Genomic DNA, 23,535 nt, shown 5'->3' with positions numbered 1-23,535 from the left:
GTGTGGGCCACAGGTTAAATATATATATCAGAGAATGTTTGTAAAGCCTACTCCTGCCAGAATCTGTTGTTTTCTCTTTATATTTTACCTTCTATCCTCCTCATTTTTAATGTAAGAGAAGGTGTAATCATTTTTAACTTGAATGTGTTAGGCTTCCGGTGTCAATTATTTTAGCTGTACAAAAAAGTCTGTTATGCTGCTTGATGTTACAAACCGGTATTTGCTATTATTTTCTATTTGTTTACCTACAGTACAGTAGCTAATGAATCCAAAGTCTCGCACATCCACAGGAAATAATTTACTTCCACATAGAAAAATACGATGGATAAAGCTGGCAAAAAGGAGATAATAGCAGCTGTGTTTTAGCACAATTCAAAACCAAGCAATCCAAACCTCTTACAACTGAATTTTCATAAAGAAGGCCATCATGTGACTGTGAGAGGCTGTGTGTTTATCAGTCTTATAAATCGGTTTGTGAATCAGTGACTTGATATTATGTGATGGCCTGTGAAAGTTTGCATGTCAAATCTGTTTAAACTCAGTAAAAATGTATAAAGTGAGTTTTAAGGAAAATGTCATGTCTTGAGTGTTTTTCTTAAAGTACTAGTGTATTTTCCTCAGTGACTCAAAGTGCATGCTGGGAGATGCAGTTTTCGTATGCCTTAATGTGAGGTCAGAGGTCAAAACGCCAATGTGAAACCCCTCCAAGGTCAGTTTACACTGTGTGTGTGCGTTCCTCAGCTGTTGGCTTCAGTTGAGTTGACGGTATGCCACAGGGGGGCAGATTTATAAAAGTAAGTCCACCTCACCACACAAACACACACATCTGCGCTCTAGATCAATGCCACTGTCATTTTAGATTTTTCAGAGCTGAGAAAGCAACACATATTATGCATATCACAAGCCACCATGACACATGCACACAATACTGGAATGTATGAATTAATGGGGCTTTCCAACGCTTCTGTGATACAGCTTCCAAAACTGTCTTAGTATCCTCTTACAGTTGTATTTATATCCATGCATTTATATCTTTGTGTGAACAGGGGTGGAGTTTGTCAGATTCCATTGGAGTCTCTCTCTTGGAGTGTCAGTTTCTCTCTACTGTGTGTTTGATTCCGCCTGGCCCCTTACCCATCTCTGGCCCGGTAGCTTTACTTTCAGGGACGGTGAAAAGGAGAATCAGAGATGGAAAAGAGAGGAGATGTCATGTTGGGGGTCGAGGATGAATCCGGGCAGCCCATCTCGGCCCTGTCGATTCTCTCTCTGCTGGAACGCGTGTCCACGATCATCGATGGCGTCCAGGCGAGCCAGCAGCGCATGGAGGAGCGACAGCAGCAGCTCGAAAGCTCTGTAAACGCTGTCCAATCCGAGCTTATTAAACTGGCTCGTGACCATGGCGCCACAGCAACAACCGTTGACAAACTGCTGCAGAAAGCCCGTCGCGTGAGCACGCACGTTAAAGAAGTACGTTCACGTGTGGAGAAACAGAACGTGCGTGTGAAGAAGGTGGAAACTACACAGGATGAGCTTCTCACACGCAACAAGTTCAGGGTTGTTATCTACCAGGTAAACCCATTGCTAACCACTGCATGCGTGTTAAGGTGCGGTCACATTAGCGACATTTTGGTGAGATTCCACAGGCAAAAAAGGTCCATTGTCTATTGTCAATAATTTAGCACTTTATGAAGCACAGCTCACACAGAAGTCACTTTAAAAAAAAACAGCTTTTTATTGGTCAACAACTTGAACCTGTTGTGAAATCTTTCGTCTTCACACAAAATTCCTGATTGCGTAAATTCCTATTGAAGTGATTGGATTTCACTCGTGAAAATTCACCAAACTGTAAATGTGGGTGATTGATGGTGAAGCTCTATCCTTTTGGCATTTAACAGCAAGTTGGCTCTGTAATCTCACAATGACACCTGCTGTATGCACACTTGAGAATTTCCTTTCTAGAGCTGATTGGCTACCTATTTATGTTTGTGTGTCAGATGACAATAAAGATATTTTTGATATGTTCATTCAAGAGTGACACTGGACCTCAACCACCACAGATACAGATTAGTAGTTGTAGTCCAATGTGGTTTATCAATGATCTATTCTTAAACAATTACATTTGGTACCCCCAATCCTAAACGTGCTGTTAGGGATGGACACAAACTATGTTCAATTCTTCTTATTGGCATAGAGCAAATGCTGGCAAATTGTCTATTCGACTCCTCACTCCTCCTTCAATATACAGAATAAATAATTAGAGAAAATGTGTTACAAATTAGTCTAAATTAGGCTGTTAGTGTGTGTGTGTGTGTGTGTGTATGAGAGTGTGTTTGTGAGTAGTTATTCTGGGCTTTCCTAATATAGAGCTGCTGAACACAGCTGAAGAGACTCTTTAAGGCTATTCCCTGAATAGGGAGTTTATTCATACACATACTGTACATAGACATCCATTCTTACAGACTGAAAAAATGTCCTCAAGGGAAGGGTAGTCTCAAGTAACCAGACATTAGACTGACATAAAATGTAGTCCACTTTGCTTGTGATGGCCAAGAACCACCCACTTAAACAGGATCAGATTGTCTGACTGACATTGAAGTGGTTCACAGTGAATTTAGAACAGCTAAGCGATGTTGTTAGGCACGATGTGGAGTGGAGGTGTAGGTTTGTAATTTACAACAGATTTAAACGCGGCTTAACTAATCAGAATCAAGGACCGGAACTATCCGTTTTATAAAAAGTGACCAACAGCTTTGTCTTAATATTATGGTGATTTTAACTAGTTTTCAATTTTTCATGTTCAATGTGCATCAGACATATCATCTTATTTGCATCATCATGATTTAAAAAAACAAAAAAAACACAAACTATATCAGTAAATTTTACCTAACGAGATAGTTCAGACAAAAAATTAAAATTCTGTCATCATTTACTAACCCTCATGTCGTTCCAAGAAGATTTTTTTACTCCTTACAATGAAAGTCATTGGGGTCTAATGTTGTTTTGGACTACACTGACTTTCATTATATGGATAAAACAGATAAAAATATTCTTAAAACTAAAATATTCTTCTAGTAATTGATGACACAATTTTACATTTTTAAGTGAACAATCCCTTTAAGTATATGAGTTGTATTCTGTAACTGAACCAACATTTTACACCCAACATAGCACCTAAAATGTAGGCTGTCTGTTTTTGTTTTGGTAAGAGCAAGAGCTAAAGCTCAACATTCATATTTATGCTTTAATGTAATACATCTAAATAGAAATTTGCATTTAAATCTTAAAGGGTTTCCCCAAAAATGCAAATTCTGTCATCAATCACTCACCCTCATGTCGTTCCAAAACCATAAGACTTTCGTTCATCTTCAGAACACAAATGGACACGAAATGAAATCTGAGAGCTTTCTGTCCCTCCATTGACAGCCTACGCATCCACCACGTTCAAGCCCCAGAAAGGTAGTAAAGACATCATTAAAGTAATCCATGTGAATTCAGTGGTTTAACCTCAATTTTATGAAGCGAAACGAGTGCATTGTTTGCGCTAAAAAAACACTTGTTTACCACTTTATGAATCCATACAACATGCATGTGTCGTGGTGCTCTCATGAACGCATGTTAGATATTAATACTTTGTAAATAAAGAGGTAAATTATGGGGGTTTTTTTGCACAAACAAAGCACTCGCATCACTTCATAAAACTGAGGTTAAACTACTTGGGTCACATGGAATACTTTTATGATGCCTTATCTTTCTGGGGCTTGAAAGTGGTAGTTGCGAAGGCTGTCAATGGAAGGACAGAAAGGTCTCAGATTTCATTTTGTGTTAATTTGTGTTCCAGAGATGAACGAAAGACTTGAGTGATTCAAAACTGAGTGATTCATGACAGAATTTGCATTTTTGGGTGAACTAACTCTTTAATAAATAATTAAAGGAGTCATAACCTAGTATTACCTTGGATACCCACGCTCTATTATAGTCTTTCAGGCCCTTCTAAAAAAGAAAAGTGGAAAAAAAATAAACACAGAGCTCCTCTGACCCTTATTTCTGAAGGCATTATTGTCTCGCGAGATCTGATGCGATATTTTGGCTGTCATGGACGGTCATTGTAATAATGCAAATGAGGGGCGCGTTGATTGGTGGCAGGAAGGAGGGGGGTTGACACCGCAGGTAACGCTTCAGCATATCATTCCAAAATGACATCATGGCGCAAGTTGTGAACGTTTCTGTATCCTTCACGGTCGAGTGCGTACTTCGAATCGGAATTCAGTAATGGCGGCGCTCGACTGAATATGAGGGGGAGAGGGGCAGGGCGGGCTTCCTGCAGCATAGGTCTGTGGTGTCCATATATGGTATATCCTGAAATTAACATCACGTATTTGAGTGCGCGTGCACGTGGGCTGGTTGACGAACCCAGGGGTAAACAAACGCTTCACTTTTAAATATCGGCTTCCCGGCCAGTGTATAATCGTTAGGAAATCATAACATACATTTTTTCTCGTGGAAAAGTGAAAATTACAGGTCATGACTCCTTTAAATCTAAATTGATGTTTGGTAATCAGCACAATGACCCTTGCATCTTGTTGAGTTTGACATTGTTGCAAGAAAGCATAACACATCTGAGTTCTTCTCCATGACCTTCTGGGAGTGGGTAAAGTCAGAGTGTGTTTTCCAGTGAATAATAGTGTCTCCTGTGTCACCGCAGGGTGAAACTGAAGTTCCCTCTGTTGCTGTCACCAAGACTCCCAAGGGGGCAGGGCTTGCTAACTTGGAGGTGGAGCCAGATGAGTATGACATCCCTGCTGACCTATCATCTGATGAGGAGTACATGGTGGTAGAGGAGGGGGAGTCATCCCGGGGCGCACGTCTGAAACAGAGCGGCTTGAAAGGCATTGAGAACATCAAAGCTGCGTTCTCCAAAGAGAACATGAGCAAGACCCGCGATAAGACGCGGGAAAACCTAAGCAAGACCAAGGAGAGCCTGAGTAAGACGGGCCAAACGCTTGGAACCAAATTCAACACCTTGGGTGAGAAGATCGTGCCCCCCGAGCAGCGAGAGAAGATGCGTCAGAGCAGCGAGAGGCTGAAGGAAAACATTGCTAAGAAAGCACCCACTAAAGAATCGTTCAAAATCAAACTGAAGAAGGAACGCACTGTCGCTGAGGGCCAGGAAGGTGCAGAGGGCGAGCCAGCTGTGACTCCTCCCAAAGGCAGGAAGCCCAGCCCAGATGTGACATACACAGAGGTGGTTACCGAGATCAAGAGGGAGGGTCCAGTATCAGAAGAGGGGGCGACTCGTATTCAAGAGGACTGAAAAAGGAAATTCACCACAGAAACTGTGGAGAAATGGATGGAACAAAACATATAAAATGCAGAGGAAATAATTGGAAATGGAAGAAAGTGGAAGAAAGAGGAGAATTGTCCATAAAATGTGCTCTAAAATGTGAGAGTGTATATGAGTATGTGTGTTGGGTAGCCAAATTAATTAATAGTGCTAGCACTATTAATGTTTGTGTCATTTCTGTTACAATAAGCCACATGTGAAATGTATTAAAATGTGAAAACATATCCTGTCTAATGTGTCCTCTTACTCTGCATTTGTGTTTTGATTACCATGTAAAGAGCAGATGACTGTCCAAAACACTGGTAGTTACGCTGGGGACTGAACCTCAGAAGGCCAGAGAACATTTGAATCTCCAAACATTCATGTTCATACACACACAAACATCACAGAGACAGAGACTGGCAGAGTGAAAGAAAGATTGACCCATCAGCCAAAAAAAGATCTCTTGGAATTAATCTCAACAGCTGAGCGGCTCTGCCCAGCTCATAGTAACCCAACATAATAAAGCATACTCTGACTCACGGGTTATCTCGGAAACAGAACACAAGCATTCAAATTTTTCAGTTCAGCTTTTCACTCAAATAGTTTTTCTGATGTAAATATATATATATATATATATATATATATATATATATATAGGTCAATATATGTCAATATATACACATAATCAATAAGATTTTTTTAAGAAATTGTATTCATCTTTATGTAGCAATGAGGCATTAAATTAATCAGAAGTGACAGTAAAGACTTTTATAATATAAAAAAAACTATTTTCAAACTTTCTATTCATATTCTATATTCAAATAGAAAGTTATTTGAAATTCCAATAATAATTCACAATATTACTATTTTTTACTTTTTTCAAAAACCTTACTGAGCCCAAACATTTGAACAGGATGTAGCTATTCATTTTTATTCTTCATAATAAATATATAGGCTACACTACCATCCAAAGTTTTACATTAAGATGTATTCAGGTTTTTTTGTTTTTTTTAAAGAAGTGTTTTATGCTTACCAAGGCTGCATTTATTTGATCAAAAATACAGCAAAAACAGTGATATTGACCTTTTTTATTTGAATATATTTGAATGAAGCCTTCATTGCAAGGCAAGTTTATTTATATGGCCTACCAAATTTCATACACAATGGTAATTAAGTGCTTTACATAAAAATGAGAAAGAAATACAAGGTATTCAAAAAGTAAGAACCAGAAATAAAATAATTTAAATTAGAATTGATTAGCAGGAGATAAAAAAGATAATTAAATGGGGTGCACATAATTAGTCAGTAGAATGTGAGGCTAAACAGATGTGTTTTCAGTCTGAAATGTGAGGCAAATGTTGGATCACAATAATTAGGAACTACAGTTTCCACAAATCCCTTCACTCGATTGGGATGTTCTCTTTTATTCTGGATTTTATTTTGCAGTATTAATAAACACATATTTATACCGATTTCATCAGGCTCCAAAAATTCTTCAAAAAGAATACAAAGAATGGCCCTCTCAGCTGCCATAGTTGCAACTCTTGCGTCATCAGAACAGGGTGTTCAACGCATAGACAAAATAAATACATCTGGATGTTTTACTAGTTGCCATATCAACACTCTATAGAGAAAAAATTGCGCCAAAATTCAGAAATCTTTGGAAGATATCACTGAACATTTATCTAACCATTGCAAAAGTAAATGTCTTACTTATGTTAATTTTTCATCTCTATTTTTAGTGTTTATTTTAAATTAGACAAATCTGATATTATTTGAATCTCCAATATGTTATTTAACAGTTGATATGGTTCTTTAATGCTTCGCTAACTAGCAAGAAGACACTAGCAGGGTTTTAATCCAAATTGTGCAGGTGGGGCATGTTGTAACAATGCACAAAGTGCCCCTATTAGAACTATGCTATTCTATTCCATACTTTTATGAATTCTATTGAGAAAACATGAGAAAAAGGTGAATAAAGACTGAGAGACACCACCGTCACTGGCAGGGACACCACCGTCTCCGGCATGGACACCACCGTGACAACCGTCTCCGGAACGGACACCACCGTCTCCGGCACAGACACCATTGTCTTCGGCACAGACACCATTGTCTCCGGCACAGACACCATTGTCTCCGGCATGGACAACAACGTCTCCGGCACGGACACCGACACAGACACCACCGCCTCTGGCATGGACACCACCGTCTCCGGCATGGACACCACCCTGACAACCGTCTCCGGCACAGACACCATTGTCTCCGGCACAGACAACAACGTCTCCGGCACGGACACCGACACAGACACCACCGCCTCCGGCACGGACACCACCATCTCCGGCACGGACACCACCGTCTCTGGCATGGATAACAATGTCTCCGGAAGGGACACCAACGTCTCCGGAACGGACACCAACGACTCCAGCACGGACACCACCGTCTCCGGCACGGACACAAATGTCTCCGGCACGGACACCACCGTCTCAGGCAAGGACAACAACGTCTCCGGAACAGACACCAACGACTCCGGCACGGACACCACCGTCTCCGGCACGGACACCAATGTCTCCGGAAAGGACACCAATGTCTCCGGCACGGACACCATCTTCTCCGGAAAGGACACCACCGTCTCCGGCAAGGACACAGTCACGGACACCACCATCTCCAGAACGCACACCACGAAAGGACACCACCGTCTCCGGCAAGGACACAGTCACGGACACCACCATCTCCAGAACGCACACCACCGTCTCCGGAAAGGACACCACCATCTCCGGCACGGACACCACCATCTCCGGCACAGACACCAATGTCTCCGGCACGGACACCACCGTCTCCGGCACGGACAACACCGTCTCTGGAATGGACACCAACTTCTTCGGAACAGACACTGGCACGGACACCACCATCTCCGCTGCGCTGCGTAATATCATTACGCCTGCTGGACTCATGGTACGGCAGCAACGTTTCTTGATTATTACGCAGGAATGAGAGTATAGTTCCTAGCCATATCAGCCTAGAAAATCGCAACTTTACATTTTCCGTCGGTCTTAGTACACGATGTAACTACAGAAGAGTCAAGTTTTAAATAGGAAAAATATCGAAACTCTTTGGTCATTTTTTTGAGAGAGATGCTAATGGTCCTGTCCGATTCAATGATCTATGCTAAGCTATGCTAAAAGTGGTACCGCCAGACCCGGAGATCGGCTGAATGGATTCGAAAACGATAAAACTCAACTGTTTAACTCTGGGGGAGTTGTAAAATGAGCCTATTTACAAAAAAAGTGGAGTATCCCTTTAACTTGTGACAATTTAATTGTTGATATCAAGAATTCATATCCTGCAAATGAATAAAAGTTTAAATGGCTTGCCATACTCCTTGATGATCACACTTTGACATGATTGGTTACATATGGCTCTGGTTACAAGGTAGTTTTTGACGTTAGAAACACCAGAAACACAAATTCTGAAGAATCATGTGACACTGAAGGCTGGAGTAATGATGCTTTGCCATCACATTAATAAATTGCATTTTAAAATATAATCAAATAGAAAACAGTTATTTTAAATTAAAATATTTCCGAATATTGCTAGTTTTGCTGTATTTTGGATCAAATAAATACAGCGTTGGTGAGCAGAAGAGACTTATTTTAACATTAAAAAACTTTTGAACGATAATGTATGATAAAAATAAATAAAATAAATAGATAAGCATTTCTTAAACTTTGACTATGTGTCTATTCATGGATCAGACAGGAATGTACCGTTTCTTCTCCGCTCCAGCGCGTGGCAGCACTATGAGATTCTTGCACAAAACGTTCAGTCAAACAGTCATATTAAGAGTCTTGGCTTGCTATCGCCGTTTTATTTACAAGTCACATGTTATATCATTCATTATTGCTCATTGTTTATTATCATCCGTCACTGTTGAGTACTATTATTTTGTTTCCTATCATGGCCATCATCGTGTCTGACGTCATTCTTGGCGACAGTAACTACAACATCCTGAGTCCCCTAATGTAACGTTAGCCTGCCGCCTGCGGGAAACGACCTGACAAAAATACACAGAGAGTAGGAGAAATATGTGTGTATACATATCTATAATGTGTAATTAAGCTTTAAACACCTTTTGCCTTTCCAATAAAGCTTTTTGAATGTGAACAGTGAGAGAGAGAGGGATGGCGGAGGAGGAAGAGCGCGGACCCGGCTCGGTCCATCAGACGTTCGTGCTAATGGAGGATCTGCTGGATAAACTCAAAGTTCTGGATTATGAGCAGCAGGTTCTGGACAAACACAACATCAAACCTCTGTCCAGGTGAGAGACTCAGAATCGCTACTTTATATGTAGATTATAAGGCATGATGATCATGTTTTATATGCTGCCTTCACGTGCTATCGGAATTATCGTGAATACTAATGTTAGTTTCCTAGTTTAAAAATTGGACATGAATGCACTCTCAAGTCAAAATGTGAATGCGATGAGCTCGTAATAATCACATCTGGGGAATTAGGAAATTTCCGATAGCACGTAAAGGCAGTAATAGTATATGCTTTTTTTCATTTTCACTTATTTAACAAATTTATTTTGGTTTATGCTATTTGTGCATTATTTTGTGTATTTATTCTTGACACATTCTCACTTTTTTTTTTTTTTTTTTTTTTTTTGCTTTTATCTGCTTGAGATTTGAGGGGGTTTTTTTTGGCAGCATCATTAAAACACGTCATAGGCTACTTTGCATTTGCTTGGTTTCTGTTTTTATATATATGCCTACATTTCACAATATATGAATATCATTTCTGGCTCAGTTTTGGGGATTCTGGCATAATATTGCTCCAGTTGGGGGGGTAAAGGTGGTGTTTGGCTCTTTTCTGGCTGACATCTGGTGATTCTGGCACTGTTGTGGGCCAGTTATGGCTGATTTCTGGGGACATGGAAGAAGTTGTGGGTGAGTTTTGGTCTCCTTCTGGCATGGATCTGGTTTACTTATAGCATGTAGCTTTTGGGCCAGTCTTGGGCCATAATTCCATGTGGTCCAAACTCACAGCCGAAATTCAACCAGAATCGGCCCAATGCTAATTTGCTATCTTTGAAGAATCATCTTATAAAATCCAAATCACGTTATATATTTTAATCTTGTCCTCAAAGAGACTTATAAACTTAGCCTATAACTTATAAAGAGTAAAAAAAAAACTTTTGAACATTTGAAGCAATTGCAATCTCAAGCAATTGTGAAAAACATGACATGGGTTACTTTAAACTAAAATTCTAGGAATCGATTTAAAATCAATTAAATCTGTATACTGGTTCAGTGTTTCTTCTCAAACAGAGATTTGTTCAAATACATGTTTTCTGTGTTTTTCAGGCATTATTTTGTCTCTAGCCCTCACGTGTTGTCGAATCCCGGAGAGCAGTTCTATATGTTCAGTGTAATCGCCGCCTGGTTGATTTCCCTGTGTGGACGGCCGTTTGATGCACCGCAGGAGTACGACGACCCCAACGCCACCGTCTCCAACATCCTGTCTGAGCTGCGTGCCCTGGTCAGACATTATCAAAGTGATGACATCCTCACAACTGTGTGTAGATGCATTTGGGTTTATCACTGTATGTGTGTGTGTTTATAGGGTGGCCAGGTTGATTTCCCCCCATCTAAGCTGAAGTCTGGATCTGGAGAGCATGTCTGTAATGTTCTAGACCAGCTGGTAGAAAAAGCACTAAAGAGTAAAGGATTCATCTGGAACAGGTACACATATACATAACGGCACACACCATGAGCTGAATGCAGGTTGGGATGATGTTCTTTGCTACTTTAGTTTTAATATCAATCTTGTTGTAGTAGAACCACAAATTTCACCAGGGTTCACAAACTTTCTGTTCCCACTATACATTACACACACAATAACACAGGTATTTTCTCTTTATCAGGCCTCTGTACCCGTCTGTGGAGGTGGAAGATGATTGTGTGCAGGAAGATGATGCTGAGCTCACACTCAGTAAAGTGGAAGAAGAGATGACAGTGAGTCACACTTAAACTTTATTCTAAGCTAAGCTTCCCCTTCCTGAGTTCCTATTAGCAGATTTTTTGCACTGTTGTAAATTGGATTGAGTAATCTAGCTCAGCTGTTTGTTTGTATTAAAAAAATAGAAAAAAAAAAAAAAGATATAAATGCCATTTTTATATATTTGTTTTTAAGATAAATTGTTTTTTTTGTTTTTTTGCAATTTATGTGACTTAAAAAAATTAGTATACAAATGTGATACCTTACTTTTATTTTGCATATTGTTTTGCATCAAAGCAATGAAACATATAAAAATCAGATGGGTGATATATTTTCATTTTCATCATAATATAAATGTTTGCTACTATCGCCCACTCCTAATTCACACAGGAGGAAGACATGACAGTGAATCACACACACGCAGACTCATGTGTAAAGTGAATCACACATACACTCATAAATGTGGCTCTTCAGCAGGAGGATGAGGAGTATGAGGAAGAGGACGGACTTGATTTAGATGCACTGAAGACCAGAACCAATCAGAGTGTGAGTTTTATTTTAAATATTGGCATGTGCATTTTATATAGTATTATACTGTATGGTCTTTCTGAATACTCAATTCTGATTGGCTGGAAGGTGTGCATTAAAACAGTTTAATGCACAGCTAATTCCAGTCAGTTTAATTACCGTTCTATATCAATGCGCTGTTTTCATTGTAGCACACACACAATCACTTGCACACTGAGATCGGAGATCGCGCTACACACACAGAAATGTGTCGCTGCCCGCAAATTTTAATTTTAATAATAAAAAAGCTCAGTAGTGGAGCTTTTTTATTATTAAAATTAAAATTTTAATTAAAATTAAAATTAAAATTAAAATTAAAATCACTACATTATATTTCTCAGCATTTAAATTTCTCTCTCTCTCTCTCGATAATTAATTTAAATAAATACTAATTTATTCATTTTGATTTGATCTTACAACACTGCTTCATCTCTATCATATTTAAAGCAAGCAGAATGCTAGATATAATGAGCCGTAACACAAAAATAACTGTCATTTTTACTCCTATAATATTAATATAATATTGTGTTACAAACATCATTAACATCTTTAACTTGTCAATGCTGGCAAATGACCATGGTATAAGCAGGAAATCCACGGCTAGCTGTGCATTAAAAGATTTGAATAGACTCTGCGTCGTGCATTAAAATCATTTAATGCACAGCTAGCTGTGGATTATCCCTTAAAGGGATACTTCACCGTTTTTTCATATTAAACTATGTTATTCCCTTAACTAAGACGAGTTGATACATACCTCTCTCGTCTCAGTGCGTGCACTCAATCGCTCTGGCGCGCGGCAACACTTTGATAGCACTTAGCTTAGCCCAGTTCATTCATTAGGGACCAAACAGAGATGAAGTTAGAAGCGACCAAACACCTCCACGTTTTCCCTATTTAAATACAGTTACACGAGTAGTTACACGACCAAGTATGGTGACACAAAATAAAACGTGGCGCTTTTCTAAGCAGGTAAAAAGGATAACTATAATGTATGGCGGAATAGCACTTGAAGTATCCCTTTAATATAAACATGAAAGGAGTAATTACTGTCTTTCTCTGGAGATTGTGAGTTGTTCCATATGAGAGGTGATATTTGTGTGTGTGCTACAAAGCATGAATAGCCCAATCTTTTATACTAGTTAGGAGGGATGTTTATTAATAACTTAAAGAACTAGTACATAACATTTTACCCAGTATGTACAGTAAAAGTCAACTGGTAGATATATGTGTGTTTAGGAGCTCAGTGGTTCAAGGCCTGCAGTGGTTCTGGAGTCAGATGTTGATGCTGCTGAGTGGAATCTAGAGGTGGAGCGAGTTCTTCCACAACTTAAAGTCACCATCCGCACCGACAACAAGGTCTCAAATTCTGCAACCTTTAATCGCTGTATCTCACCTGCATGGTGATGGAGAGACTCTGATTGGCTGAATACTGAGTAACAGGTTACTGTGTTTCAGGATTGGAGGGTTCACCTTGATCAAATGCATCAACATCAAGATGGCATCAACACGTCCTTGCACGACGCCAAGGTCATCCATCCATCCATCCATAGATAATAATGTGAAATATTAAACCTAAGTATGTATATATATGTGTGTGTTCAGGGTTGTCTGTTTAAGCTGAGGGAGGACATCAGTAAAACTCTGGAGAAAGTAAGCAGTCGTGAGAAATATCTCAATACTCAGCTCGAGCATCTCATTTCAGAATACCGCCAAGCACAAGCACAGCTCAACAAGGTGAACATCTTGACCAATCAATTCCCAAAAATGCATTACTTACCCTCAACCTGTCAAAACACAGGATGGTCAAGCGCGTGTGTTTTTGTTGGTCAGGTAAAAGAGCTTTATCAGCAGGCCAGTGGAGGCGTCACAGAGAGAACCAGGATTCTGGCTGAGGTGAGTCTAAAAAAACATCGCAAGGGTCACAGAATATTAGCGTTACAATGATTTGACCATCTTTTGGTTACAACACAGTAACAATTAAAAAGCATTGTGTTTTTAATAAATGAGTGTACACAGCCTTACTATGTCCACGTAGCCACACAATATTCAAATAATAACGTATTTGTGCTTCAGATCAGTGAGGAGCTAGAGAAAGTAAAACAGGAAATGGAAGAGAAAGGCAGCAGCATGTCTGATGGAGGTAATCCACACGCACAACAAACACTTTCACCCTACTGATGGTGCAGTTTGATTATGTGAGCTGGAGTTTATGCTTGTCCATGTGTTTTGTGATGCAGCTCCAGTGGTGAAGATCCGTCAGAGTCTGACCAAGCTGAAGCAGGAGATTGAGCAGATGGATGTTCGGATGGGAGTGGTGGAGCACACGTTACTGCAATCCAAACTCAGAGAGAAAAACAACATGACCAGAGACATGCATGCTACACACCTATTAGAGCCCAACGCACAGACTTACTGAGCCAAACTCAGAGCTGGTGATGTTGTATGTGTTGGTTATATTTTATATAAATATGTTGTTGGGTTTAAATGTGTTTTTACGTGTAAATAACAAAATATATAGTATTGAACAATAAAATAAATATTCTCACTAGAACCTTCACTCTCAGAGTTTTATCTTGCGTAACCGTCCCCAGAGAATGGTGTTGGAAGTAGAGGCCCCTGAGTTCAGCATTACACACACATGTAACTGTTCCATGATGTCATCCTCACACATTGCAGAGAAACACTAGAGATTATTCTGGTCTACTTTAGTTCATTTGCACAAACTCAGTTTATCAGTCCACATCCCCGGGAAACATTTGTTGAGTCTGTGTTCAGCCTAAGAACAATACTTGTTGAAATTCTCTCTTTTGAATTGTAATATTTATAGGAATTCTCAAGTAAAAAAAGAGTAGTAACAGCAACTATAAATGGTGTAATAATCAACTATTCAACTGAAGATTCCTAACTGGGAATTTAAATGATGAATAATTAATCCCAGGAACCATCTACAAACTTATAACTTGTCTTTTGTCTGATACACACTCTAAAAGTTGAAATAAAATCAGAAATACAGTTACAGAACTGTATCAGTCTTTGTAATTTTGAGATTCTGAGCCTGAATATCTGGTGCTCCAAAAGCTCGGACATTTACATTTAAAGGGATAGTTCATTAATCATCTTTTCACCCTCATGTCTTTTTTGAAGAATATTTTTGTCCATACAATGGAAGCCCATTTCTGCCACAAAACTTTGATAAATCATATTCATGATGCAAAGCCATTATGACAAAATGTATAAATCATGATATACTAAGTCATAATTCTGAGACAAAAAGTAGAAAATTATGTCATACTAATTCATAATTATGCGATAAAAAGTAAATATGCCAGTATGACTTTTTATGTCACTTTTTATCTTATAATATAAGACAAAAAGATATATAATATATTTGTTATAATTGATTTTTTCATAATTGACATTTATTTGTATAGCGCTTTTCACAATACATTTTGTTTCAAAGTAGAAAATGCATGTTTCTACATTACAATTTAGAGTAATCTGTTATAAGAGGTGACTTTGTCAAAGTAATATCCATAAGTCAGAAATGTACAGTACAGTATAGATAATATAATTATTATTATTTTTATTTAATTTTTTTGGCAGATATGGGCTTCCATACTATGGTAAACAAAACGGTTATTTCCCACATTCTTCAAAATATCTTTTGTGTTCAGCAGAAGAAAGACATACAGGTTTCTTTTTTTGACAGCCTATGGTTTTGAATGACATAAGGGTAAGTAAATGATTTTCATTTTTGGGTGAATCTTGTCCAAAGTGATATATAAATGCATAATTAATTTATAAATACAATTAATTTGGTCAAATATTTTTGCATTACTGGTACATAATGCACTATATACTTCAGATAAGTTTTGTTTCGAACAGAAAAGTTTTTGTTTTGTTTTGATCTCTCTCTCTCTCTCTCTCTCTCTCTCTCTCTCTCTCTCTCTCTCTCTCTCTCTCAGACTGAAGGCGTGGTTCTTCATGCATGCCAATGTTTGTAAGTAAGCGGACAGACAGCACCGCTATCCGCATTCTCCGTGGTTTATGTAAGTGTTGTTTTTCTATTCTTTTTTAATCGTATTTCTTCTGTATGTGTTGTGCAGTTACGTTAGAAACAAGGCAGATTCAGCGCTAAATAATGTGGCGAGAAGAAACCGGATGTTAGTATCACATTACGCTTCAGCACAATCACCTTATATATTATTTTTATACACTGAGGTTTTAGATTTATGGATTTGTATTTTTACCATGTACAATATAAACTCTTAGCTCGATATGTGTGTAAATGTGTCTCGCGCATCGTAACTGCTGCAGGCCGCGCAACAAAGACTCGAGGAGCGTCTGAATGCAGAATTAAACAGACAGGGCATTAAGATAATGAGGACGCCAGATGTCTTTTTTATTCTTTTTTTATTCTGAGTTAAATAACAGTAATTATTCTTAATTATTATTAATATTAAGTCAAATTATTTATGAAAACTGTAAGGTAGACCATTTTATTTATTAAGAAAGGTACACCAAAGTGCTGTAGGCTACATTAAGATTATTTTTAGAAGTAAAAACAAGTAAACAAATAAATCTCAGAAAACATAAAAGAACTAAAAGAACTGAGAAATAGACAATGCATCAAATATTAATATTAGAAACATCAACATATTTTTTCTCTAAAGTCTTTTATGGGTTAAATGACAATTTCTCATTAAATAATTAAGTATATAAGAATGGAAGTAAAGCCAACATAAATCAATTGTCATTCAGAGCTTATCTATGAAGCTCTGTTTGTGTGCATGTGTGGTTGGCATGCATTTCAGTAATGCTTTGATATTGCAGCTACTCATTTCACTAAACACTCTGCTGCAATATCAACATTTCCTCATAGTTTGTTTTCCTTGTTTTTAATGTATTTGCAACTTTCCATTATACTAAGGATGTTGTAATGTTAATCTTGTAGTCCTTGTGTTTCTAACTCACAGAGACTACATGAAATGCATGTGAGGGTTTTGAGGACTTTCTTGTTCAACCGCAAACATAGGTTAAAGAAGTGTGTCATGTGATCACTCTGGGAACTGATTTTTGAGAAAACAAACAAGCTGCTTTGTGTGTGTGTGTGTGAGAGAGAGAGAGAGAGAGAGAGGGAGAGAGAGAGAGCATGGGTTATTGTGCTCCCTCATTTGTTGCCGTTGGTCTCCTCAGCTTCTCTGATAGCAGCTGCAGCAGAACACACATGCATGACACTCTGATCAGCCAATCGTTTATCTCCAGGCAGGAAGTAGTTAACAGGAAGTACAGTAACTGGTCTCCACCTACTTTGCCAGCATCATCCCCTTTTGGATCATCATGGCTTCCTGATTCCCCCTCCCCATCCCACTCCCTTTCCATCCTGTCAGACACCTCTCCCCATTTTTCATTCAATGATTCATTTTATTTTATGAAATACATGCATTTTTGTACATTTGATCTACAAATATTATCTAGAAAAAACAACAACAAAAACTTAAATACACCATAAATTATTAGCCTGGGTTTCCCCATACTGCCTTGCTCGCAGCGCGATTTTATTTTTATTCAAATGAGACTTGGTCTGACGTTAGCCAGGCTAATAAATTATAGTCTTTCCTCTCATTTGACCTAATTTCTTTAGAAATCCATTACAAAAAAAAAAAAAAAACAGGCCTGTAATTCTATTTCCATGTCATAATTTTAAATTGATATACATTATATTTTATTTTACTACATATTTAATCCGTAACCATTTATTTTTTGTGTTTTTAATATTTCTGTGATTTTTATTTTATTTAGAAAAAAAATTAACATTCTGTTTAAGAATAATTTTAGAATAATTTTAAGGATTTAAAGAAGTACACTTATACAGTTATATATATTACAGTGATGGATCTGTAAAAATTTGTTCATTTGATCTTGTTTCCAGAAAGCAAATATGGACTTGTGTTAGTGACCTTGTATTATTTTGTCTTTTTCATTCTTTACAATCACCATTCATCAGTACTGGTTTATTCATATCCATATATAATAATTTGCATTTATATGTATTTATTGCTTTGATTTGATCTTCGTTTTAGAATGTTTTTGTTTGATGTAAGAATTATTCATGTGAATATCCATGTAAAGAACAAAAAAAGAAATAATAGAAAGATAAATAATTCAAAACCAATATGTGTGCATTCTGTAGATTATGTACCATCCATTTGAGCTGAATATTATTTTGTGTATTACAGGTTTGGCTGCAGCATAAGCCATGGCTTTCTTCTTCAGAGGAGCGGTTACAAGTATGTGTGCCCTCATATCACATCTCTCTCTCTCTCTCTTATTCTCCCTCTATCTTGTGCACATTCATTGATAAGACTGTTGTAATGCTGACCTGGTGTTTGTCATAGGTTCTCCGATTAAGACCAGGAGGCAGGAGGCTGAACATATTTGTCACAGGTACGAGCATGTAGACAAGCAGCAGCAACACATCTTTATAGGTTCTGCCTTGCTATTTTCTTTAAGTATAATGCTGTTTCTCTTTTCAGTCTTGACGTCTCCCACTTCTCTGATTCCTCCTATGAGTGTTTTTCCACCAATCCGCTGACAGGCTCCGTGTGTGCGTGTCGCCGAAGCCCCCGCCTACTAGCCAACGGTTATTACGTACTGACAGAGGACAGTTTTAGCACAGACGACGAGGGTAACGTCACCCTGACTCCCTCACACACCAGCGTCTCATACAAAGAGAATCTTGTCCGGTGAGATTCATGACAGTGTTCGTTTTTGTTGTGTGTGCTGCGAGTATGAATGAGCTGGATTTCAGACTCTCTTTTAAAACGTTAAATGTTTGTTTCTCTTTGCTTTATTCATCCATGTTCAGGTGCAGTTATACTGAAGTTAATGAAATGGATTTCGTTCCACCTATGCTAAAATACATTACACATTTACAGTATTTTCACAATATAGTGTTGGCTCTCGTACTTGATTTCTTAATTAACCCTCAGAGAGCCAGTAAAGCAGAATTGCAATGTTTCTTTAAAAGCAATTATTTAATACCTTGCTTTCAAAAAATATTGGTAAAAACTACATATAACATTACATGACACTCTGAAATTTATCACAACAATAGTTTAAATGCCACACAGCTTGCTAAAGTTACACAATATGGTGCCAGTCAGTTGACACAGTGTTTAATTTGAATCAATTTACACATTTAGAACAAATTCATTTGTTTAATAAAAAACACATTTGTTTATAAAAAACTCATTTAGAACAAATTTATTTGTTTACTTTATCATTTTTTTATTTATCATCTATTTAGTATTTGACATCAAATATTTAAAAATATATATATTTCTAGCCTATGTCTAGTGATAAGAAAAGGCTTACATGCAATGACATTTTGAACGTTCTTGAATTTTCTGAGTGTAGTAAAAATGCAACACTGGCCATGGGTCAAACTTTTTCTATTGTTATCACTCAAATTGAGCCTATTCGATGAATGAAAAAAATAAATAATAATTTTCAGGTGATTTCTTAGATGTATTGTCATTATTGTCCCATTTAGGCCTATATAATAGCATCTATTATTTTTGAATTAGGTGGTATTAAAAGTACTATATTATATTTAAAATATGCTTTGAAATGAATATTTATTGCAACATTTAAATGGTTTTAAACTTTTCATGACTGTATCTTTACTGGTTCAAATATATTATATTTCAAATACATTGTGAATTCAAAACTTTTACTTACTGTATCAAAAAATAATGGTAACATTTTGCAACCCTAAATGTTGCAATTTTTCAGCATTTTTACTCATTTTACCCCGACGCAAATTTGCCTAAACTAAATTTAGTGAAAAGTGTGTGTGTGTGTGTTTAACCTACATTGTAAGGACCAAATGTCCCCAGAAAGATAGTAAAATTCTGACATTGTGCGTCCATTTGGTCGGGCTCCACGAGGAAAACAGCTTATACATTTTAATGAAGTTTTTTGAAAATGTAAAAATGCAGAAAGTTTTTCTGTGAGGGGTAGGGATAGGGGATAGAATATACAGTTTGTAAAGTATAAAAATCATTATGTCTATGAAAAGTCCCCATGAAACATGGACACCCAACGTGTTTGTTTGTGTGTGTGTGTTAGCATATTCAGACGAAGGCGCCGGGCAAAAAGGTCACTGGCCAGCCTTCTGAGTGATATGAGCCAATCATGCCAGTCCTGGCTGGAAGGAAGTGTTTTTAGAAGATCTGACCCGATCACCCCAATCCAGTCATCATCATGGGAGGAGCTGGACCACAGCTATGAGAAAGATTCACCTATCAGCTTCACCTACGGTTTGGGGGATTCTAGTTTTGGAGTTAAAGAAATAGCTTAAAATAGTTGCCTGTTCACTTTTTGTAAACATGTGTGTGTGTTCCTTTATAGATCCCATAGATCCTGTTTCCTCTTCCGATAAAGTGCCTCCTCAGACTCAGCTTGAAGAAGAGGAGGAGCCGCCGTGCGAGTCTTGCTCCGCCCATGAACAATTCAGCCAATCAGTGAGCGGCCTCCTGGATGTTCCTCCCCCATCTGTCTGTCACCTCAGTAGTTATAGCTCATCCAGCAAGACATCGTCAGGTAAGAAAAAAGGGCGAATGAAAGAACTACAGCTCCCATCCTTGCCTACAGTGAGTTTTTGATGAATATGGAAAATAAGAAACAGATTGTTATTGTATTTGTTTCAGAAACTGTGCTCTGGAAAGTCCTTCTCCTCATCCTCACTCTGTGCCTCTGCATTGCCATCTCCTCTGGGTAATGAAAGTGTGTGTGTGTGTGTGTGTGTGAGAGAGAGAGAGAGAAAGAGATTTCTGTCTGTGTGGCTCATTAGTCGTGAAAAAGGAGCGGAGCTTTTCTTCACATAGATTAATGACATCATAATCCTCACAGGTGGCTGCTGGGAAGTGTTTCTGCAGCCATGGCGTTCATGGTTCTGCTTTCATCTATATGTGAGTAACCAAATCAAGTAAAATAGCAAGCTTAGTCACTATTATTCTTCTGTAATTCTGACATATTCTTTAGTGGAAAAATACACTTTGATGAATTTTTTTTTTGAGTTACCAGAATGAGCCAAGTTATTACATTTTCAAAATGACAAGGACAAATAATGTGCTCGAATGATTCATGCACAATAAGACCAGGAACAATATTTTTCAAGTAAAAAAAACATTACATGTTGATTTCTGAATCAACATCCTTGTTGAACAACATGATAACACAGATATAAACCATGAATCAGACTTAGGGCGGGCTGGTCGACATTTATTTAATCAATACACCTTATTTCTCTATTATTTTAGGAGTAAAATATAGTAAAATTATTTTCTCATTCTCAGGTATGTCTAAACCTGGGAGCGCAGTGCGCTGGAGGAGAGCAAAGACTGAGGTGAGAATCTGCGTCTGCGACTCCCGACTGTATGCAGCTTCTGTACTCAAGACAAACATGAGATTAAATAAAGAATCTAACATCCATTTTGTGTCTCTACATCAGGACATCACCTCCAGAAACGAGTGAGGAGGAACCATACACACATCTGTGTGAAGCCTGTCCAGAGGAAGTGAGTGTGTGGACACACATCCTGCATCAGCGTTAAATATTAGTTATATATCAGTTTTTGTAGTGGTATTTTCACTGATCAGCTAAAGAGTTCTGAATAACAATTATAGAAGAGTAAGTTTAACAGGACCAATGATGGCAAATTACTGTCACAGGAAAATAAGTGTGCGATTTTAAATAGATGGACAGACATATCAGAACGATCATTGAGTGAAAGTTTAAGAATTTGATGGATTTTCCTAAATGAAAGACTGGATTGCATTCTGAGGGATTCTCTGCGAGTCAGTGGAGATTCCCTGCATTACAGAACGTAGAAGTAAAATGTGTCAGTCGTGTTTGTAAAATGCATCAGCTTGGCTTGGTTGGGCTCTTAAACATGGTGACCAGGGCATCATGTGTTATTGCTCAGCTTGTTTAGTCAGATTATCAGATACTGATTTCCAAAATATTTTGCTGCAACACCCAGTTTAATATAATGGCTTTGCAGAAAATCTTTAAAGCTACACTGTGTAGGATTTTCTCCCATCTAGCGGTGAAATTGTTTATGACTACCAACTGAATATTACTTTCTAGCCCCTCGCATTCCGAGGGCGTTTTAACTCCTACGGTGGCCGTATTATTTCAAATCTGACGGCAGTCGCGAGTAATCTCCTCCTTGCATTTGTCACGGTGCCACTGAGTGTAAAAACGCGAAAGGCGAAGCTTGAATTTCCAGGTATGTCCCTCTTTGGCTAATGTATTTTTTTTAAGATGGAGGCGCAACATGGCTGCCGCCATTCGAGCGACTCGCTCGCATGTACTCTAAATGGCAGATTACGACGCTTACGAGAATACGTGATTAGTTGGTATAAGTAATTACACATTAATGAGTACATATCATTTTGAAAGAACAAAGTGTTTTTTGCAAAGAATCAACTTAAAAAATTACACAGTGTAGCTTTAATTTTTGAGAGGTTGTAGCTAAAGAAGTGCCCGTTTAGCTTTACACAGATGCCTCATATTTGTCAAGTGCCTTTGTTATACAAAACAGGAGTGTTATTGCCATTTGCCAGGGTTAGAGTCACACATCTGTGCTGCTGTGTGACTCAAGAGGGCTGAAATTTTAATATGCTATTTTTAAATGCTAATATGAGCGCAATAATTAGATTTATTATAACGGTATTGCACTTAAAACAGGATTTAATGCACAGGGGCTTTCTCTAGATTTCTAAGACAATTAAACCCTGTTTGCAGGGAATTAGTGCTGCCAAAAGAGAACATGTTCTCGATTTACTGTATAATATGTGCATTATTTTGTCTCGTTCATACGAGGCATCTGATCTCACAAGAAATTTAAGGGTAAACTGTGAGTAAAAAGCTGTGTCTGTACAACATGACCAAAATGTGCAACTGAACTATACTTTGGAGGGAATGTTGTTTAACTTGTCTTTATTAGTATGATAAAACATTTCTTACCAAGTCTCAGAGTTTATAGGAGATGGAGTTTTTTTAAAGGCAGCTCAGTTTTGAAGAGAACAAAGACATTCATGAGGAAACAAGCAAAGCAAGGATAAAATGAAGTGTTCATATGTTCAAAAGTATCCTAAAAATCAGAAATCAAACATGTTTGAGACCAAGCCAAGGTGAATAAGTGCATCATTCAAATGCATTTATATTGTAGCCAATATATATCTAATGTGTTTAAATGAATAGAATTGTCTTCAGTGTTTGTATAAATGTTTTGTAGTGCCCATGAGCAAAGAAACATGTAAGTGCACGACTGAATGAATATCGCTCTATAAAATAGCTATTAAAGGGATAGTTCACTTTGAAATTAAATTTTGGTATGTTTTAGCTTACCTCAAGGGCATCCAAGATGTAGGTGTCTTTTTTTCCATAGTAGTTTCAATTTTGATATTTTTAGGTCAAACCGTTCTTGTCTGTCAGTCATATAATGCAGGTCTATGGTCACTGTCTCAAAGAGCATGCACAGATATACACAGCCACGTCCAAGTGATCTGATCTGACCTGTACGCAGACTGGTGCATAGATATACACTAGATGTCGCCTTGTCTACGGCAGTTCA

General features: G+C 37.9%; 3 protein-coding genes across 5 annotated transcripts; all 3 read left to right on the top strand.

The window, feature by feature from the left end:
• The first annotated feature begins 747 nt into the window (after positions 1-747).
• On the top strand, positions 748-5,565 carry cavin4a (caveolae associated protein 4a). Its single transcript, XM_084120532.1, has 2 exons — positions 748-1,569; positions 4,703-5,565. Exons 1-2 carry the CDS (start codon positions 1,189-1,191, stop codon positions 5,309-5,311), a joined length of 990 nt encoding a protein of 329 aa, XP_083976658.1. The 5' UTR covers positions 748-1,188; the 3' UTR covers positions 5,312-5,565.
• Positions 5,566-9,148: 3,583 nt separating this feature from the next.
• Positions 9,149-14,438, top strand: ift57 (intraflagellar transport 57 homolog (Chlamydomonas)). Of its 2 annotated transcripts, none has more exons than XM_084120247.1 (12): positions 9,149-9,394; positions 9,488-9,638; positions 10,687-10,861; positions 10,946-11,064; positions 11,247-11,337; positions 11,795-11,866; positions 13,124-13,243; positions 13,343-13,414; positions 13,490-13,621; positions 13,718-13,780; positions 13,961-14,027; positions 14,125-14,438. In XM_084120247.1, coding segments are annotated over exons 1-12 (1,242 nt in total). In that variant the 5' UTR covers positions 9,149-9,393; the 3' UTR covers positions 14,304-14,438. The 2 variants fall into 2 exon arrangements, with proteins under 2 accessions (XP_083976373.1, XP_083976374.1); XM_084120248.1 differs by having other exon boundaries at positions 9,157-9,407.
• A 1,409-nt stretch (positions 14,439-15,847) lies between these two features.
• On the top strand, positions 15,848-23,255 carry tmem71 (transmembrane protein 71). 2 transcript variants are annotated; one of them, XR_014607064.1, is made up of 11 exons: positions 15,848-15,936; positions 18,127-18,177; positions 18,286-18,334; positions 18,424-18,633; positions 20,021-20,211; positions 20,303-20,494; positions 20,602-20,668; positions 20,804-20,862; positions 21,250-21,299; positions 21,405-21,486; positions 21,687-21,803. XR_014607064.1 is itself a non-coding variant. In XM_084119303.1 (10 exons), the coding sequence occupies exons 2-10, from the start codon at positions 18,147-18,149 to the stop codon at positions 21,426-21,428; spliced, it is 873 nt and encodes a 290-aa protein (XP_083975429.1). In that variant the 5' UTR covers positions 15,848-15,936; positions 18,127-18,146; the 3' UTR covers positions 21,429-23,255. The 2 variants fall into 2 exon arrangements, 1 of the variants encoding a protein (XP_083975429.1); XM_084119303.1 differs by having other exon boundaries at positions 21,405-23,255.
• Positions 23,256-23,535: the final 280 nt, after the last annotated feature.

The sequence above is a fragment of the Abramis brama genome, assembly GCF_963993115.1.
Source record: "Abramis brama genome assembly, chromosome: 7".
Classification (NCBI taxonomy): Eukaryota; Metazoa; Chordata; class Actinopteri; order Cypriniformes; family Leuciscidae; genus Abramis; species Abramis brama.
This window is presented reverse-complemented; position numbering and strand designations above follow the sequence as displayed.

Coding starts and splice junctions, on each gene's coding strand:
- cavin4a (XM_084120532.1), top strand. CDS start 1,189: ATGGAAAAGAGAGGAGATGTCATGTTGGGGGTCGAGGATGAATCCGGG. Junction 1,570..4,702: donor TCAGGGTTGTTATCTACCAG/GTAAACCCATTG, acceptor GTGTCACCGCAG/GGTGAAACTGAAGTTCCCTC.
- ift57 (XM_084120247.1), top strand. Junction 9,639..10,686: donor AACATCAAACCTCTGTCCAG/GTGAGAGACTCA, acceptor TGTGTTTTTCAG/GCATTATTTTGTCTCTAGCC. Junction 13,415..13,489: donor CGTCCTTGCACGACGCCAAG/GTCATCCATCCA, acceptor GTGTGTGTTCAG/GGTTGTCTGTTTAAGCTGAG.
- tmem71 (XM_084119303.1), top strand. CDS start 18,147: ATGGCTTTCTTCTTCAGAGGAGCGGTTACAA. Junction 20,495..20,601: donor ATCCAGCAAGACATCGTCAG/GTAAGAAAAAAG, acceptor TATTTGTTTCAG/AAACTGTGCTCTGGAAAGTC. Junction 21,300..21,404: donor GGAGGAGAGCAAAGACTGAG/GTGAGAATCTGC, acceptor TCTCTACATCAG/GACATCACCTCCAGAAACGA.